General features: G+C 36.8%; 1 protein-coding gene and 1 non-coding gene across 3 annotated transcripts; both read right to left on the bottom strand.

Annotated features, from left to right (window-relative positions):
* Positions 1 to 3,141: 3,141 nt before the first annotated feature.
* Positions 3,142 to 20,753, bottom strand: LOC145237466 (TATA element modulatory factor-like). Of its 2 annotated transcripts, none has more exons than XM_080100335.1 (24): positions 20,441 to 20,753; positions 18,881 to 19,055; positions 18,495 to 18,760; positions 17,989 to 18,095; positions 17,529 to 17,625; positions 16,999 to 17,138; positions 16,766 to 16,832; positions 15,369 to 15,764; positions 15,078 to 15,139; positions 13,359 to 13,498; positions 13,170 to 13,269; positions 12,836 to 12,974; positions 12,280 to 12,422; positions 10,791 to 10,957; positions 10,110 to 10,266; positions 9,595 to 9,687; positions 9,376 to 9,532; positions 8,617 to 8,809; positions 8,145 to 8,310; positions 7,910 to 8,008; positions 7,420 to 7,566; positions 6,956 to 7,081; positions 6,405 to 6,515; positions 3,142 to 4,068 (listed from the first exon to the last, which is right to left on the bottom strand). In XM_080100335.1, exons 1-24 carry the CDS (start codon positions 20,568 to 20,570, stop codon positions 4,033 to 4,035), a joined length of 3,414 nt encoding a protein of 1,137 aa, XP_079956461.1. In that variant the 5' UTR covers positions 20,571 to 20,753; the 3' UTR covers positions 3,142 to 4,032. The 2 variants fall into 2 exon arrangements, with proteins under 2 accessions (XP_079956461.1, XP_079956462.1); XM_080100336.1 differs by having other exon boundaries at positions 18,881 to 19,040; positions 20,441 to 20,751.
* Trnas-gga (transfer RNA serine (anticodon GGA)) lies at positions 11,676 to 11,749 on the bottom strand. Its single transcript has one exon. It is a non-coding gene; the product is annotated as a tRNA-Ser (tRNA).
* Positions 20,754 to 20,995: the final 242 nt, after the last annotated feature.

The following is a 20,995-nucleotide window of genomic DNA, read 5'->3' as shown; positions in this document are numbered from 1 at the left end:
GTATAAATATCTATGGTCTAATCTAAACAATATGTATATATGCAAGACGCGTCCTTGGTCGACGTTTCATTTTTAAAAAGGGTGGGGCAACGCCAATAGGAGTTAAGCTCATATTAAGAGCGTTTATTAAAGTTGATCAAGTTTAGTACCCATCTATATTTCGTCAAGCAATACTAAAATGGAAAACAAAACATCTGACGTAGGAATTTAAACCAACAACTTCGCAAATGTAACGTGGCTCTACAAACGACTGAACCATGTGATCATATAATCACAAGAAACTTGCCGTCTATTCCACCAAGCTTTGCAATCTAAGCTTCATTGTACACATGACAGGAAGGTGGAAGGGGAATTTGATGGCGTCAAGCCCTACTTGCCCTAAAGCTTCAAATGCAATTGCCTGACAAGCACTTGCCTTAAATTACTCTGTCCAATGCTTCACCAATGTCTGGCCTATAAGAACTTAACCCTAAAAAACCTTGGTAATTTTCTACCCAGTAATTCAGTACTGGTCCAAGTGACTGTGATTACAAGTTTAGCTCATGCCCTTGATGCCTTGGGTCAACATAACACAACAATTTGCTAACTTGTTACAGCAACTAAGTGCTGCCTTGTGCTCTTTGTGACAGAAAAACTTTGTCTGGATTTAGAAGCGGTGGAAAATTACTAAAGCAAACACTACAGAAAAGCTTCAATGAAAAGTCACATTGTAAGGTTGATTGACTGAGCAAATATAACTATGCTCGAAATGCCATCAGGACAGCCCGGCCATATATAAACTGGAAACTAATACTTTAGTTGGTTACGATCCAAACTTGCAAGTGTTGCAAATAAACATTGTTCAAACTTTAGTACTGCATACATGTAAGTTAAAAACTGCCCAAATATTAGACATTTGCATCAACCATTTTCCAAAGCCAATTTTAAAACTTGATGTGTCTCTCCCAAAGAATTGTCACATAAAAAGTAAAACCACAAAGTTAGATTTAACCAACAGAATAATATAGTTCTTGAAAGCCTTTAAAACAAACATTGACTTTTAACACGACAAGGCAATAATACTATTTTAACCGTAAACACCTAATGGTACAGTCTGTTCAAACTCCTAGTAGTTTAAAATAACTCTATTACACAACAACAACAAGCATTACCACATATAATGGACCCAGGAACAAGAATTATTTGACAAGTGTTTACATGCCAGCCTCAACAGGAAAAGCTTTTAACCTGACAGACATCATATATTCTGCTTCCTTATTGATTGTACAGTTATCCGAAAAACAGCACCAGACCGAAAAGTACACAAAGTAGTTAACGTTTAACATTGTACAAAAAAGGAAAGTTTAATTTGACTCTGCAATAAAGCAGGCACTGTTAAGTGTGGTAAGGGTGTAACACAAATGTTGTCAAACATCACATGGTAGCCACCGCATGAAACCACAGTCAACACTGCTAAAAGCAATAATAAACTTCGGACTGATATAATCCTACAATGCAGCAGCTTGATAAATTTTGAAGTACCTTTCAGACGGAACTGAAATCTTAAATCATAGAAAATCAATAAAGTAGAACAATGATAACAACATCCTTTAAGTCCTTGAACAATGGAAGAGTCTAAATATAGTCTTGAGGTTTGTTGTATTTGCACAGGGACAAAGTAAGCATCAACTACAAGTATGTTTAAATGAATCAACATCAAATAAAGTACCCTTTTGTTTTGTTTTTTCAACAAATAAACTGTACATTGAAAATGAAAAAATAACAAAATATTTACTAAATAAAGTGACTTTTTGCAATATAAAACACAATCACCACTTCAATGTGAAACAGATACAGTGTTAAAAATATACTAAAATAAAAACTTGTGGAATAGGTTTACACGCAAGTAATATAGTAATGATTTTTGAATTCCTTTTGGGGCAAAAAATGATATCTGTAGCCAGTGTTTGTTTGAAACAGTTTATAATATAGTTCATAGTTTTATAATATAGTTTATATACTGGACATCTTGTGTAGAATTATAGGTAAAATAGAATGTCACTTTACTGTATAAACAGATACACGACTCATTATTACGAAGCTTAAAATCACTACAGGTCTGTTTTAGGCATTGCAGAAAACAAATAAAACAAACCTACCTTTAGTATTCAATAAACAAAAGTAGGAAAACTTATGTAAAACTACCATAAGATTCAAATAACCATAAACCGAAACAAGTGAATGTCTAATACCAGATTCAAACCATTTCAAAGTGTAATTAAAACATACCACAAAACTGTTTGGGTAGTTCACTTGCTACATTTTAAGCACCATAAGTTTACACTATTCTTGTTAAATGACAGTTGTTCGAAACAAAACCATATGTAAGGCGTGGTGCAAACGTTTTTAAAACGTACACGTGTGCAATTTGCAAAACCGGTCACTACTTCTTAAACAACATTGTACTAAGATTAAGCCATTCAGCACTGACCTGAAATTGAATGCTACCAACATTGTTGCAAGTCCTCAAATTGCAGAAGCGAAATTGTAGTAATACTGTAATTGTACACTGAGTGACTGAAAAATGTACAACAACAACAGTCAACACTGCATTGAAACCATATCTGAATTGCGAGGCGCGAAGATTAGCGTTACCGTTGTCATAGAAATCCTATGAGGAATTAGGGGAAAACTGTTTCCGTTAAATCGTGTACGAGGTAATGGAATACAGCCTCGTCTTTGACTAACTGGTAGGACAAATTGCGTAACAGTACCTTTTGCCGCAGGTACATAGACACAGTTGCATTTGGAAGATATTCGTTTATGTGGTAAACCATATCGTTGGAAACGTTCTTCCCAAGATTTTTACCCTGTTACATAACCTACAAAAACAACTTACATTGAAGGCATTTTAACGAGTAATCATAAAAACAAGACGTTGCGCAACCTTGTGCAATTGTGTCGCAATGTTTTCTTTCGCCAAGCGAACCTAACCTCACCCCACTCACAAGTTCAAGTTACCCAAACTGAAAAATAGGATAGCTATTGAATTGTTTTCCTAATTATTCAATGTTTCTTTTTTTCAAAACTAACACCAACCAGCTTTTCGAAACCACACCTTCCTAACCTCAGATGCTGGTCAGAATGAAGCAACGCAATCGGTTCTGAATAAAAGGTTCTTTGTATTGTTTAAGAACAGTAAAGCGTCGCGGGGCAACCGGCATAGAAGGGCAATCAGTATTGCACAAGTGCATGTGAATGGCATATTGCTACAACCGTAACTGCGTACACAATGGGGAAACGCTTCGGAGGCCCTTTTTACAGGCACTGGCAACTCTAATCGCCAAAAGGAATTCGGTGAACGGCGTTCGGGCATCAATAAGCAACGTGTTGGCGGGTAATAACATAAAACATTGGGGCGGGAAAAGAGGGTGTGCAGGGGGCGTGGTTATTTTTTGTTTAGCAAACAACAAGTTTTGGGATGAATTCACCACAGACACAAGATGTATGGAGTTAACTTAAAGGACGCGCTTAAGACTTTTGTGGAATTGTCACAATATGACGTCATGAGGTAAGTAACACGTCACATCGACATGAAATACTTTTAAAAGTAAACATCAACATTCGCATCACTGATTTTACCAATTTTTGTACTGAGCGTCCAAACAAAAAACTCAGTAATAATAAACAACCAAATTAGTCATACACATTCCTTATGATAAGTGCAAAAAGGCCATACACGAGCCATTTAATTTAATTAACTTGCTGTATTGCATGGAACTCAATGGAAAAGCTGGTACGTTGTGTTGTAGAAGCATTAAAACAAGCGCTTTTTGTAGTAAGCGAACACTTAGACAGAACAAAACAACACGGCACATAAGCTAAAAGATGTTGTAAACCAGTTTGATACAAAGAAAAGAACAGCACCATAGTGATATATTTCTGATATAATAACTTAGAAACGAATGACACCCCTTCTGAAATACATTTATCCTTGGGAATTAGACACCCACTTCGGCTATTCGTCTTTTTCACAACGATCTGGGCGTACCGCTACGTATTCATGTCAGCTTTAAGAAGTGCGTCAATCTGTGGAGAAAAGTTGAAGGTTAATAAAATTTAAAATCGATGTCTAAAAATATGTGTGGTAAAACAGATAAAAGGAGGCGATTAATTGTACCGAAGATCCTTAACGTAGTCCACTTAAAATTGTTCGTTGATCAACAAATTGATTCACAAGTAAAGCATCTAAGACTTGATGAAACAAGACAAAACTGTTTAAAAAAGGATATTATATTTAAAAACAGGCCACTGACCAGAAAACATGTTTAAAATAAATAAAGCGTAAGTAATCAGATGTAAGTTCAGAAAAACACTTTGTCGTTCAACCTATAGGGGGTGAAAGTGTTTTTCTGAACTTACACCTATTGCTATAAGCGATTTTAGTCTTCATCCACCAAGCAACGGACTGGGTGATTCCAGCTTTAAGTTTCAATTACGAGCATTGCGTATGTAATCACACATAATTTAAATTGTGCATTGTACAGGAGTGGGCAGTTCAGGATTTCAAACTATCTATTTCCATGCAAACAACATTAAGACCGCTGACGTAACAGACCAGACACACAAGAGTGTTTAACCCTTTGTTTAATCCAACATCTAGCATAATAACGGAGCTGTACACAAATATTATAGCTTATTTAGTCGCCCCATGACATGACAAAAACATGTTGCGTTACCCAACTATGTCGTAGATTATCAACATAAAAAGGGGCGTAGTCGTTGCCCCGAAGTCCACAGGGCAACATGATTGTTGACTTTCACTCCCACGTAAACATACGGTTTAAGAGTAGCAAATGTGACGTATGATAGTGACGCCATTAGTGCTTTTGCGTTCGTTATTAGTAATCTTGAGAAAATTAGTGTAAAAAACGTTGCACTTTTGTACGCACATATTATTCGCGCGTGGATTGAGTTAAGCACTGGGTTGCACAAACAGAGACCGCGGACACGGGTTTAGTGGCCGAAAACATAAATAATATAATAAAATGGGCTTGTGGCCATATATTAAATGGCCTCCGATACCGGTCTGAATGGAATTTTCGTTAAGAGGTGTACAGGACTTCCATGTCACTGGCCAAATAGACGCACAAGTCCAGTGGCTATAGTTCATATTTAGGGTCAGTGGACACTCCAACAGCCATTAGTGACATAGTTGTGCGTGTCCGCTTTAGGGATATATACGCCCAAAACAATCAGGAACACTTAAAAATGCCAAAAAATCCTGGCTTTTTTACTGCTCCAGCCAGTCGCCCGAGCCTATTCGTATTGACAGGAAAAGTACTAAACGGATGCCTAAGTACACACTCTTCATTTCAGTAATATTTTATAGTGAGGAATTAAAACCCGCATCGTCCTTGGGGGTAGGGTCGCTGACCGCTTTATGGCTGCGTCGAGTCTAACAACGCTCCCTGATTAGTTTGTTTTCCACCCAAGAACGCGATAAAAATAAAAGTTTTGGTCGGTCTGTAAACAGGAAATTCCCAATTTGCTTGTAAACGGTTTTCGGTCGACCCGCAACCTTTTAAACAGGGGTTGGATTTGAATTAAGCAATAGGTCATACGCGTGCATTGTAGGATATACTGGTTTTACAGTGTTGACCAAACGTTTATGTTTAAGTGACCTTTTCCCCACACTGACCACAGTTTCTAACCTTTACCACACTGACCAAAATATTTTTCTGGTTATTTTGCTACAGGATTTTTTTTTGTTATTTAGCGCATTTTAGCATAAACTTATCCGTTTGCTATCGCACAATCTTTTTGCACAAAAGTATGAGGTATAGCAACATATAACGTGTTTGTAAACAACAAAAAATTGTGTTAAAAATCCTTATAACTGAGAGGTCGGATTTGTTACAAATGAGCTTTGCAAACGGGAAACGGGAAAACGTAAATACGTTTTTTTTTCGTGATTTGCAGTCACTGAGATTTTAAGCAACGAACATTTTGTTCCTAAGTTAATGCTGGATACTTAGCAGCGATAGCTAAGGCCATCATAAAGTAACATGTACATGTGACGGAACATTGTTAAACTTGTACGTGCTGTATTATTACAAAAACAAATGTGACATAATAATGTCCAAATAGTTCTTTCTAAAAAATGACTACATTTCAATTTGTGATGTGTGGATGTGATACGTTTCTGTGGTAAGACTGGTCAGTTATTCAACACTCTGTGAGGTTCAAGTACTTATACTGTAACAAATACGGTAACGTTGTTTTAACATGATGGGAAACGTAGGACAAGCAAAATGAAGCAAAAAAACGACTAGTGACTTCGCAATTCAAAACCGGGATTGAATTTCTGTGAATTGAAATGATAGAAAATCCGTTTGCGCCACCAATAAAATAATTTTCAATACCTGTTGGCGATACATCGCTTTCACGTCCTCAAGATCCAGTTTTAATTCTTCAGCTTCCTCCGCCTTTTCACCGTACATCGTCAGCACAGCGTCATGGCGCGCTTTCATCTCCTGCGATTACGTCATAGTGATGATGTCATCATAAATATAAAAAAGTGCACTTCTTATCATTACCACAATTCAAAAAGAGCGATTGTAACTGCTCATGTTAAAAAATAAAGCGTTATGGAATCTCACAGCCCGATAAAAATGGACCGTGTACTTCAAACAAAACAAAACCAATAACATTTATATCATCATGACGTGTTTGGAACATAAATTCCTGAATAGTAGAGTAGGGAACATGAGTTCTTCATACCTCCCAGGCGTTTCACTCCATTCAAACTGATCGCTATATGTTAATGTACAACTTACACAGTACAGTTGGTTCGTGGGGGGTTGAATTCCAGCAACTAGTTGCCAAACAAACAACAAACACAGATGTGTGGTAACAGCACGTGTGCACTGCCACGAGTCGACTGTGACGTCATAGTACATGTGACGTAACTCACCTGTAATTTCACTTTGACGTCAGCGACCTGTTCGGCGGTTTCTTCTAAGTCCTCGTTTACATTGGTTAGTCGAACGATTTCTTCGGCCATAGAAGAACGAGTTCTTTCTAATGTGTTAATTTCGCCCTAAACCCAGAGTTTCAATTATTATGCACACTAAGCAGTGCTTGGGACCTAAGGCAGAATGTAATTGATCTGATTTAAAACCACATTCCGCATAATTTTGTTCATTTACGCCTTTTGAGTAGAAATAATAAACTTGTTTAACAAAAAGCAATTTCCACAATTAATTAATAGGTATACTTTGCAAGTTTTTCTATGTTTGCGGTTATTTAAAAGGGTCAATTTTGAAATAAATACGCTAATGGAAAGTTTTAAATTTTACGTTGCGCCGTACAATTAACCTCATTAAACAATCAAATATGAACATCTGATGCTCAGAGAAACATAGACAAACATGAAACCTGTAACTGGGCGATTTCGCCGTCCCGCTGTTTCAGCTGTGCTTGCAGGTTTTCGAGAAGTGAGGAACCGCTAGCGACCGACCTCAAACTTTCATACACGCCGCTAGGTGCCCCCGAAGCGCTCAACTGTCGATCAAAGGCATCGATCTAGGAGATTATATTTAAGGTTTAATGGCTTACGAATGTGAAAATAACTTCAATGATTACATAGTAATACACATTAGAACTTAACAATGAGGTATTGCATTAGTCTATCTAATATATTAAAGTACAAAGTATGACAGGCCAACGATGTTAAATCAAACCGGTTTACAAGCGCTCCGTCAAGGTGTAGGTTTAGAAAAGTCTTGCCTGTGTTGGGAATTAAACTCACAACAGTAACCTATTCAGGGATTGCTATCTCGGCAAAAGTGCATTTTAAAAGTGAACAGACATGTCGGGTTCCGCTTGTGTGAAAAATCGCAAATATATCGGTACGTCGTTTACTCACGTGATTAAAAGTGTCCGAACTGCCAATAGACTCTGCATCCGTGTTCAACATATTGGATGACGTCATACTTTCTGAACGGCTCATCCAAGACAGTTTTTCCTGTCAGAAAAGTTTTAATTTGTTTTCTAAACTTTACATGTAAATGTACAGCAATATTCAAGTCAGTTATGTATGTCATTTTGTAAGAAAAACCATTGTAGGAGTTATTTTAGCAGCATTACGAAACAACAGTTACCTTCTCCCGTTGTAAACTCTCGTATTGGGCTTGGAACTTTTTCTTTTCGACTTCTGCCCGAACTTTTTCCATGTCCAGCTGATTTTCGAGAGTCAGTCGATCCTTCCTGGCCTTGCTCATCACCTCAGCATGAGAATGTTCCTTCATCTCAAGATCCCGGTTTAATCTAAAAGTAACAGCAACACAACTTGTACGACAGTTTAAACCGCAAGAGTTTTGTTTTACGAATTTTAGGTGTTAGCGATAGTTTTACGTCACACATCTATGACGTCACTAACGATTAGCTACAGTTTTGTTAAGTCTTAAAATCTGTAATGCACCCACGTTTAGCGTTTTACGAATGTAAGCACATATACTGGGCAATAATGACATTCATGCCAATATTTCGTTGCCATCGTAAGGCGATAGCCAGAGTATCATCCAGGCTACATAAAATACATGTTAAATATATCCGCTCAGATAAATAGCTTACTTTTCCACTACAGTGTCGAACTCAGCAGTTTTCTTTCTCAGCATCTCAAGCTCCGAAAGGAGTCCGGCCTTGTTTTTACGCTCATCCGACAACTGTCGCTCCGACGTGAAGGCACGTGACTTTACATCGACTAACGTCATCTGTGCAGAGCGTTCGCGGTCTTGGGCGGCGGATAGCTGGGTTTGGGCGTCGACTTAAACAAGTTTAAATTCACAAGGTTTTATTAAAATCATAAAAATGTTATTGCTGCAAGGCATAATATCAAGTTTATAGAGCTCTTCTAGCAAATGTATTTTTATTCCGACGTTTTATGCGCGCAATCAGTGTTATTTACCCTGATGAAGGCGACCTGTATTGGACGTCGAAACGTCGGAATAAAAATATATTTGTCAGAAGAGCTCTAAAAACTTCATAAAAAATGTTGTCTTTCAATATTCCAAGTTCTCTTTGAAATGCAAATAAAAACATTTGTTAGTTTTTTTTACAGTCAGGGGAAATATACACAGTCTGTATTGATTTGTTTTCCACACGCTCTGTTTATTAGATTGGGTGTGTTGCGTAATGCTCGCAGGACATTAAGGTGACTGTTACGCAACTGAAACTGTTACGAAACGTAAACGGTGGCAATACTGTGAAATGTACAAAACGGCCGCGTTATGTTGCATAATCATCAAAGGGACCAAAGTAAAAATAGTGATAACTACTGCTGTAGTGGTATTCAACGACGTTATGAGTAGGTATCACAAAATATATTCTCACCTAATCTAGAGGTTAAACTCTTTTCCAAGGCGTCCCAGGTTTTTGCCTGTGCGGAATGCGTTGACTGTAAATTCTCCATTTGCCGAAGAAGTGGTCTGGTCGACTCCGTAATGCCTTCGCTGAGTTCGTGGTTACGAAGTTCAGAGTCTTGCAGCCTCTGTAGTGATATTTTAAAGTTACACTAAAGTTTATGCCCGAGCCGGGATTTGAACCCTGTACCTGTTGCAGATCTTGCACTTCTTTCCTCCATTGGTCTTCTTTTCTTGTTGCAATGGCCTCAGTTCGTTCAACGGCGTCGCGTAACTCAGCCATCTGATAAAAACGAAATGATTAAAATTATGACATTGCGTTTCATCAAATTCCAAATATTTGCTTGTTTCTTCGATTTTATACATGGATGAATTTGTTCAGTGCTGTATATGATATACCATTCAGTCGGCACAGGTCACGAATTATATTATGGCACAATTATTAGAGGCATTATATTTACCGCTTCAAGAGGGTCTCGCAAGCATTGCGATGAGAAAAAACTTAGGCTCGAGTCATGGATTCGAATCCCACCGCAGGCTACAGTTTTAGCCAATGCATTCCTGGGTAATTATTCGAATGCTGGCTTAAATCGATTCAAAGCTTTTTTTTATTAGTGTCTATGTTTCTTATATATTTGTCTCCAATCATTCAACTCTTTGATGTTGTGTATTTTTCCCAAACAATCAAATTCACAGTTAACTGACCTGTAGATGTAGCATGTGTATTTGATGTTCGTGTTCCTGTTCAACACGTTCCATGTCCTGCTGCATACGTCTCTCTACTGCCTCCTCATGGCGGCGAATTTCGTCCTCTTTTTCGCTCTCTATCGCCACCTGCTGCTTGTTTAATTCGGCAAGCTCTCTGCACAAAACTTAAATCAGCAACAATGTAACAATGCGACGATGCACCGTACTAACAATATGCCATAGGCTTAACGTTGTTAAGTCTTTTACGAAAATTAATAAATGTAACTGTTTTACTCGAAAGGTAGGATTTGTACTGCAAGCATATCCCTTGGTTAAACCACATTTAAAGTTAAACCACGATGGTACGTGATATAACAACAAAATATTCGTGGTTTTTCTTAATTATTCCAATCGAAACGCTCCAACTTTTGGCGTTTAAATACGGTAGGTCTTTAAGACGAAATTTGCCGTACATGAAAATATTTCTGGTATATTGTGTTCCAACCTTTTCCTTCTTTGAAATTTTAGGTACACTAGTGTTGGATCGACTCAGGTGTATTACCAGTACCAGCAAAAAAGAGCAAAGTAGGTGCTTAGTACATTCAAGGTAATAAACAATCAAACCTATTTAGAGTTCCGAGAGGAACGCGTTACCTACTCCTACGTATGAAAAAAACACCAAAGAGAAAAATGATTTACTTGTACGCTGCATCCAGAGTAGCCTGTGCAGCTCTTCGTTTTTCCTCTGAGTCTTCAAGTTGATTGACAAGCTCACTCATTCGGAACTCGCGCTCCTGATATGCTTCAGTGAGTCGCTCAGCGGTGCCACGGTCTTCCGTACTCCGTCCCTTCAGTTCTGATAATTTCTAAAACAAAAACTTGATAAACTAGAATAGTGGTTTTCCTATATATTGCCAGTTTATATATACTACATCATATTTAACGATGTATCACATATACCATTTACTATATTTATAATGGATATTTATATTTGGCACCTACTTTTCCTATCTTTTCCTGGCACTAACATAATTGTTTCTGCAAGCATAATCTAATGGGTCCCCACGAATGTGCACATGCGATTTGGTAACAGTAAAAATAGGGCACAGTCACTGTTAAACTGGAATAGTATTCCATGCTCGCAACAACTTTTCGTTATATTTTTTTGTTTCCCAGACTTGCAGAAGTAAATCAAAGTAAAACAAAGTAAAAAAAAACCAAAAAGTAAAATTAACAAACTTTTTATGTATTCATTGGTGCTTTATGTATGTTTAATATTTCAATTTTTTTACAAATAGGCTTGAAAAGAGGTCTTGCTCGATATCCTATCTTCTACACCCTGTATGTATCACAAGGGGGTGCAAGTACCCTCAGTTAAGAGCCCCTGCTTTAGCTAGCAGTGGATCAAAAAATATCAAAAATTGCTGGTTCAAATCCCAAGTCCCTGCTCGTTTTGTCTCAAGCAAAAAACTTGATTTTGCCCATCATAAATGTCTGTACGCCAGGCTCATTGAAGACGCCATGCCGAATCAGCCGGTCACCAAGCATTTACCACCATATGGCAAGGCGTAGGCTAGAAAATCTATCCTGCGGTGGGATTCGAACCCACGACAGGAGTCTTTCCGGGACTCGCGCTCTACCAACTGAGCTACGCAGGCTCAGTGGAGAATCTGCTGTAAGTCGAATCACAAGCACCGTTGCCTGTCTCGTATGCTGCACATGTCAGCTTCGTAGTAGGGGATCGCCAGATTGACCAGTATCAGTTAAGATGAACATACATTCATAACTGGGATCAGCCCTCAAGCGTCTATGCAGACCAGCGATCACGGCACACTCATATATAAATCACAGTACGCCAGGCCCATAGAAGGCGCCATACCGAATCAGCCGGTCACCAAGCATTCACCACCATATGGCAAGGCGTAGGCTAGAAAAATCTAGCCTGTGGTGGGATTCGAACCACGACAGGAGTCTTTCCGGGACTCGCGCTCTACCAACTGAGCTACGCAGGCTCAGTGGAGAATCCGCCGTAAGTCGAATCACAAGCACCGTTGCCTGCCTCGTATGCTGCACATGTCAGCTTCGTAGTAGGGGATCGCCAGATTGACCAGTATCAGTTAAGATGAACATACATACATAAATGTCTGATAACTATACCAAAATCCTTTGTAACCAATGCAACACTAACCTCTTTGAGCGATTTGTTTTCTTCTTCAAACTTGCTTAGTTTCTCTGTGAGGCTTGTTACTGCTTGTTCCCTTTCACTCGCTTTGCTGCGAAGTTTCTTGATCAAATTGTTTTGTTGCAAGTGCTTCTTTGATAGCGCCTCACCTAGACAAATAATATGTAGTTCTGTTGGTGAAACAAAGATCAACGTTCACCAATTAACAAATCTTTTTGATCTTTGAAAAAAAAGGGCTCTTAATCTCAACTTTTTACTGTACTTATCATGTGGTAAATTTCTTTGCTTTACAGGTATGCAGTTTTGATAAAGTAAGTTAGCTATTTGACACCTTTAACCATAAAATTAGAATGTACTTTACAACTTAACTATCAATTATCATAAACTAACACAATTGTACTATGCAGCGTTGTACATTTGTTTACTTAACTAGTATTCTGCAAAGTAAAAGCGAAATTAAAAGCATAAATGTTAACCAATTTAATGACAAGGGTAAGTATCAGGTGGTATCAAGTAAAACTACAAAACAATTTGCTTATATTTGTTATATAGCATTGATTACCTTCCTCTAATAATCCCTGTATCGATTCTTCCTTTTCAGATATAAGTTGTTGCACTTGTTCATTACTTAATCTTTGACTTAAATCAGTTTTGGCACTTTGCAAGTTTTCTGATAACTCCTCATTGTTGAACTGCAGTTCCTAGAAAGAGAAAAAAAATGTAGTTACAAAAAAAAAAAAAAAAAAATTTTGGCTTCAATTACAGCTTTTTTACATATTCTTTAATATGGCAATTAGGTATCACCTTCATCCAATCAATTTAAGGAAACTTTCTGTCGGTGCAAACACCACACCATACAGGTTACTTTTTTATGCAACAAAGCAATTTTAGTTTACCTGCAGTTGTACATTTAAAGAATCAATGGTGTTCAAAAACTCTTCTCTTTCTGTTTCGAAACTGTTTAGTGACATGAGTTTTGCATTGTTCACTTCCGATCTACAACATAATCGCAAAATGTTTATTTCTGGAAGTTTGTTTGTTGTTTTTTATCGAGTAAACCTTCAATTCTGGAAATAAAAACCTACCGTAAATTGTCATTTTCTTCAGATAACTTGGCATTGTTTAGACTCAGGGTAACAAGTTGCTGTTCGTAATGTTCAAACTTTTTCTGAGTTTCATTTACTTCATCAGAAGAGACTGTTACAGTTTCAATCTCAGCTGTATTCTAAAGAAACAAACAGATTTGAAGGTTAAAACTGCAAGTATAATATTTTGTAGGGATGGGCCGAGCCGAGCCAGAACCCGAGTACTCGGTACCGAGCATCGCTGTTTTTAATGCTCGGTGCTCGGCCGAGCAGTTGCACAAACTGACCCGAGCATTAAATTTGCATATTCATGCCATGCTAACATACGAAACTAGTGTTCTAAAGCAGGGGTGTCAAACTCGTGGGGTTCGCGGGCCACATTGCAGTTTGGGAATTATGCCGTGGGCCGCATGTGATTTTTGATCTAGTTGTATACACTTAAACAACCTTTTCGCTACGACGACCGCATTGCAGATCCTTATTTCACCAACGGCAGCCAATTATCTGCTGTTTTTGTTTAAAAATTACAAGAAAAAGGTTTATATCATATATATACCATCTATTGACGCCCAAAAAGCCCAGATTAATTTCCAACTTATTGTACAGATTAAGCTCCACAATGTGAAGACCCGCAGTTTTAACTCTATTATTACGTCATAATCTATATTGTGACGCTTTTTGTACCTGTTTTTTGCATTGTTTGCACACAATACGCCTACAAAAAGTCTGTCGCATATGGCTACTAGGCTGGTAATACTCTTTTCAGTAACACAAAATCTGTTTAGGGCGGTTTGAAAATCAAAAGTTTTGGCAAAGAAGTTTTAATTACATCACGCCTGCCAGTACATATATTTCAATGCGGCCGTACGGCCGCGGGTTGTACACCCTTGACTGAAACTTTAAGGAACGGTTCAATTACTATCGTTTCTATTCATAACATATGAATTTGTATGTATAAATTAAGTTTCGGTAAACGTCAGTTTAAATAATAGCTTTCAACTTGAAAAGTAAGACAAATTTAGTGTAATTAGATAAAAGTCTGACAAAATACTACAATTGTTGTTGACTGTTCGTGGGCCGCGAGTTTGACAGGCCTGTTCTAAAGGGTATCTATGAACAAAAACAAATGATTTTTTAAATGTATTAGATGGTGGAAAAACGCGTACTTTATGGGCATGTACAGCTTAATAAAACACCGCCGGTGACATAAGAGGCCTTGTTGAGCAACGTTCAAAGGGGATTTTTGTGACGTCATAATGCACCGAGTGTGCTCGGCCGAGCACCGAGCATTAAGGTGAGATGCTCGGTGTTCGACCAAACAGAACATTTGCAGTTTTGGCCCATCCCTAATATTTTGTAAAACCATTAATCAAAATGTTGCAGGACACTAGCTTGTCTTGGCTCCTTTATTTAGGAATTATATGATATGATTTATAGTTAAAATTCACTTTAAACCAATCACTGTTTATTTGCAGCAAACTCGAACTGACAAATTAAATCTACACAAAAATTTTGCTAATCCGGGTGAAGAAATTGAGTGTGACCTGCATTAAGTAAAAATCTTAGTTATCTCGAAGACTACCAATTGGTTTGAATGTTGGTTGAACTGTTTTATACAATGTCAAATACAATCAAAATCAATTTAAAACTGACTATCAGCTTTTCAAATAAAATAAAAACAACATATGAAATAGATATATTATTAGGTGTCATACTTACTTGTTGGGCTGTTGCAGTACTATCAACTTCAACTTCAACGACTTTATTTGGTGATTCAGTTGCTTTAAAACAGAAAACAGAAACATAATTAGGAAAACTTTTAGATGTCCGAAACAAAGTACATATTTAGAAAAGTATAACCTATTCACACCATCATTGAAAATCAAAAGTTTGTTGCAGCCTAGCTACAGGCAACAAGCATTTGTATATCACCCAACACCTCCATACTCTATGCCAGTGCTACCACACACCTACATGTTATTGCAACAATGAAAAACCACTGTCACATACCTTCATGTTGACTTTCATCAACAGACAATGCGGCTTGCGTGATTTCATCTTCAAGCTGTACATTAACATTGCTTGGCACTTCCAATACAGGTCCATCATTGTCCATAGCTTTATTCACATCTTCACATACACTTTCTGTGGCAGATTGCTCTTTTGTAATATCTGTTTCAGATATTACTTCAGTGGCTGCATTCATTGAGTCTGTGGTGGGATTGTCTATGTGCACTGTGGAGGACTGGCTGTCGTTCATATTGTCATCACAAGTGTCTTTTTGTGTTTCATCTTCAGAGGACATCGACAAGGAATCTCGGATGTTGTCGTCTGTGGAGCTGTCTTGTCGTATTGGCGGAAATAAAACGCTTGACTCATCTTCTATGCCACTAGATGCTGGAGTGTCTGGAAACAAAATTAACAAAACTGAGTCTGGAAACAAAAAGTTAGCTTTCCTTTCGAACCCGACAAAAAAGGCATTAAAAAAAGTCTTATTTAATCTTGCCATTATTTTGTGACGACGTTTGCTGCATGATCCTGTTCTTTTTTTGTTTTTGGTTTTTAGAAAATAAAACAGATTAACATAAACCAGTGGTTACCAACCGGGGAGGAATTCCTCCCTAGCGAGGAATTTTATGAGTTCAGGGGAGGAATTTCATAAAAACTGTAAAAAAATACATTGGAAATGTTACAGAACATTTTTGAAAATACATTAGGAATGTCCATTATAATTTGGATCCGGCTGTAAAGGATTCTAAAATGGACATACCTAATTATAAGGTCTATTTCAAATAGGTATAATTTTTTATGTTATATTTGTTTTTCGTCTTATGGGGAGGAATGAATAGTTCGAAAATGTGCAAAGGGAGGAATGTAACAAAAAAGGTTGAGAACGACTGACAAAAACGAACACCAATCAAAAAACATACCATATCCATGTAAAGATTTTGTAGCAACAACAGTTTGGATTAATGAAATAAACAATTTTGGATTAAATATATGATTTAAGATTAAATCAACATATCGGGGACCAAAGTGTACTAATAAATCATATACTACCAAGTGTACAGTTTTTTACCCATTGTCTACTTGCATACAAAAGTAGCAAATCTTGATAGCAGCTGAACGTAGTTGAATATCACAGATAAATAGATACAAATACTTTAAAAAAGTCTCGCAACTAGCAATTAACCTTATGTTATCTGACTTGGCACGTTATCTGATGCATCAGTATATAGGCATTAGACAAGCTGATGAGCATAAAGATAAGCAATGAACAGTGAAATTTTAACCTGAGGAAGGTTTTTAATAACTAATGGTATATTTTGTTGCAATGTAATGTAGAGTAACAAACATAAGACCTGTGCAGATGTTTTGAAGTACAACAAATTTATTGTATCCCTTACCTTCATGACAAACTCTTTCAGTTTTTTCTGATGGTTTGAAGACAATGTTGTTCTCATAACCATCCATCTTTAAAATAAAACAATTCATTCGGGCATATAAGACTTTTAATTTAACAATTACAACATAAATAAATTGAATGCTAAACACAAGTCAAGGTTTAAGTATTGATTTTCAAGTTTTTCTAGAATAACAAGTTTTAAGGTTTGACCAAAAAAAGGTGTGTCGTACTTACAGATAATGGTGATGAACAGTAACCACTAATGCGAACAATGTCCGATGCTTCACTGTCAAAGTTATCATGTGACAATCTTATGTGATTGGGGTCAGCACCTATCATATGTAGGTGGTTATCGAATTCAGTCATCTTGGATGCTAAAAATTGAAAATAAAGCAATTAGGTATAATCATAACAGTAGACCAGTTATGCAACAAAATAAAAACATCTTATTTGTATATTTAGTTATTTACCAAAGAAAATCTTGTTGTTACCAACCATAGATTATTTGCTATGATCAGATAAGTTTAGATATGCAAATGATTAAATTACACATATATTTTTCACGCTTGTTTATAGGACAAGTTCTAACTTGTCAATGCTCACAAAAATTTAACCCATGTTGTAATATTATGAACTTTGATTGACAACATGCAAAAATCAAACTATTGGTGATAAAAGTTTATGACTCACCTGTCAATGTATTATTTTTTCAAAAACATTTTTTTGTGAGTTGGATGACTATTGTAATTGCAAATTATATATACCTGATGATGTTTCACTGAATGTACTTTCATGGTCAAGAATATCAATGTCACTGGATGCTGTTGTTGAACCACAAGGTGAATGGGTTTGGTCAACAACCTGTGGAAGTTTAACAGAAAAGATTAGTTTTCCTTTTTAACAGTATTTTTGAACGGTAGGCTTTTTTGCCATACTGCATACTGGTTAATCCAATATTCTATTGAATTGCCTATGGATGGTTAAACATAACCACAGCCATTTCTCAAGAAAACGTTTTGGTAGTTGCATAAAAAAAGCTCGGCAAATAAGTAATGATTTGCTTGGACTACATGAAACAAAATTACCCGATTTTATTTTCCCACATAAAAACAAATCACAACACTTTGTGTATTTTAATTTGTTTTGTTTTTCTTTCATAAAACTTTCAATGCCCTGAAAGATAGCAGAAAAAAGACAATGACATTTAAAGTACAACATACGTACTTGTGGACATTGTGTCTTTGGAGATCCAGCTGAGGAAGGTATTGTTGCTCCATCCTCACCAGCTAAAGTTGTGTTCAAAGGTTCAGTATTTAGCACAGCAGCAGCATCTGTAAACAAATTTGTTATGGTCAGTGCATATTGGTGTAGGTGTATGTTAGTACAATACTCTGGGATTTTATGTATAACTTAACGAAATATTGTGTTAAGTAATGAATAATGATATACTACAGTTTGAGCATCATGCAATAAAACAGAACATGTGATTACCTAGAATCATGTGTCTGTATTTTTTGTTTAGTTTATTCTAAAAACATTACTAATTTACTACTTGCAACTAACTTTATTTAGAGTTTTTACAATTTATTTGTAACAAGAAATTATAAACAGACACATATCCAAGGCTCTTATTTAAAAATTCCTAAAACATGGCTGGCAAAAAGCAGATTCATCTTGTTAAATACACTTTTCACACTTTAACTATCAAAGTTAATTACACAAGATCTCACCACTATCAGAGTTTGTTGGAGTTACAGTTTGCTTCAAGTTAGAAACAATTTCCTTGCAAGACTCATCTGCAACAAGGGACCCTGTGATACTGCTTTTAATTGGTTCAGTTTCATCTACATTGAGTAAAGATTGCTCAAGCTTCATGGGCACTGTTGAATTAATTTCATCACTTTGCTTCAAAGTATCTTCAGGTTCTAATGAGATCTCAGAAAAGTTGTCAGGTGAAAGCCTGGCTGATAAACTTCCATTCAGACTGGTGGAGGAACTGCAAAATAAAATAAATACAAAAAGATTCACAGTTGTTAAATAATTACACAAAACTTTAGCTCTAATTCTTAGAACATAATTCACATATTGATATGACAAAAACTTGATTATATATTACCTTGATTTACGAGGTTTGTTTTCAGTATTTCTAGTTAGGGAGCTGCCAAGTTTCATTGGTTTTCCTTTTTTTCTTTGAGCTTGTGTTGACTTTTTAGCCGATGATGTTAGACGTCGAGCATCTTTAACTGCTGATGCACTTACTTTGGAAACAGAGGAATCTAAATCAGTGGCAACTATGATAAGAAAAACATATTACAAAAGTGTACTTCAAGCAACGGTTTAATGTCGATACTACAGTCTTATAACGTAAAGATGGGCAACCTTTTTGCATGTACAGGCCAAAAAAGTGGTTATATTATGGAGGGGGCCACAACGATGCTAATGTAACAACATAAGATGAAAGTATTCAAACTCAAACATTTAAATTATAATCTCTTTGGTACATATTAGGGTTAAAAGCATCCGGCCAACTTAAAAATACAAATTTTTTGTCATGTGCCAATCAAAAGCTGCATGCGGGCCATAGGCTGCCCACCCTTTCATAAAGATTCAGGTTGATTTCATAAAGACATAAAGATTCAGGTTGATTATTTGGACTAAATTCATATTCAGTGGGTTCACTCCAGTCAGTGATGTTAAACCATCACACCTTAATTAAGTACTGGCAGTCTTTGAAAACTTAAATATGTTAGAGCAGGGGTGGGCAAACTTTTCAGTGCAAGGGCCGCATTCAAAAGTTCTAAATTTCAGGGGGCCACATAGTAACCCAAAATATTAACATAGTATGTTTCCAGCAAAATACAAATACGTTTGTTGCCACTCCATTGATCGTGCAAACATTGAAACACATCAATTGTATTTTTTTTAAAACGAACAGGCATTTATTGCAACATAGGCTGCACTACGTGTTTTTGTTAATAAAGTTCCTTTTGTATCCATCTTTAGGTGTTGTGCGGGTAACGATTTTATAGCCGTGTTTAATGTCCGTTTGCAAAGTACTGCAACGGCCTAAACTTGATCCAAGGTGAACAAAGTTTTGGTGTCAACAGTGTAAAGTAGGCTGCATTTGAAACCGTAAATTGTTTTTACTTTTATTCCACGCCGTAACAAATTACCCACAAACTAAATCGTTGTTAAAATTGCTCATTCTGCAAATCGTCTATTCAGCACGTAGATGAGTAATAAAGACCTTAACCAAACATCCAAAACTGAACTAGGAAATTGTGACTATTTGCAAAATAACGTGGCAGAAACAACAGGCTGCAGCACGTTACAAATATATATCTGTTTAGTCCCAAAGTATGGAACGGGAACAGATACTGCATCTGGTATAGGTATCAGCAAGTCGCACTCGGGTATCTTTTAAAACTTTACGCCTATGCTCATGATACTATTTAGAAGTGCTCAGTAAGCTTTTTTTCAAATTTACTAACATTTGGCGGGCCGCATGAGATCCTTTGCCGGGCCGCATGTGGCCTGCGGGCCGTAGTTTGCCCATCCCTGTGTTAGAGTGATATGTTATGCTTTAATTACAAATGTTAAACTGCAATACTGCAAGATAATAAATAAGAAAAAACTATTAACTCTGTAAACATGTGTTTTGAGCTTATAGTCTCACCAAGTGACTTGTTCAAATTGGTCTTTGGGACGCCATCTTCATCTTCCTGTATGTCCAACACTTTGTCAATACGTTTCTGTGCTTCAGTTATTGCAGACTTGGCCAGATCAGAAAATGCAAACCAACTCATGATGCCGATGTCATAAGCTCGATTTAAACAAAAACTACACACTACAGCTCCAAAGGAGTTAAATAGACATATTCCTTGTCTAAACCTACCAACAACCTAAAGTGTTTTTGTGTATACAGCAAAATATCCCGTACTAAATTGAGTTTAGGCTGGATTTCGTTCTCTTTTTTTGTTACAACGTACATGACATTGTTTTTCGCCTTTTTGAAGACTAATTGTTCTACAAAGCGGCTTTTAGTAGGTAAGTTTCAGACAAAGTTTAAAGTTTATATTTTACAAAAACGAAGCCTAAAAAAGACTGATCACAAGTCACAACATCAAAACTAAAGTGACGTCGTACTGTAATCTGTAAAGGACACACGTAAATTCCTCCTGCTGTCATCCGATTTCGTTTGCAAAAAAAAAAGTATAGTAACTATTAATGC

Source organism: Phallusia mammillata, chromosome 7 (genome assembly GCF_965637545.1).
Source record: "Phallusia mammillata chromosome 7, kaPhaMamm4.hap1.1, whole genome shotgun sequence".
Lineage (NCBI taxonomy): Eukaryota > Metazoa > Chordata > Ascidiacea > Phlebobranchia > Ascidiidae > Phallusia > Phallusia mammillata.
The sequence above is the reverse complement of the archived record's forward strand: the minus strand, read 5'-3'. Positions and strand labels throughout refer to the sequence as shown.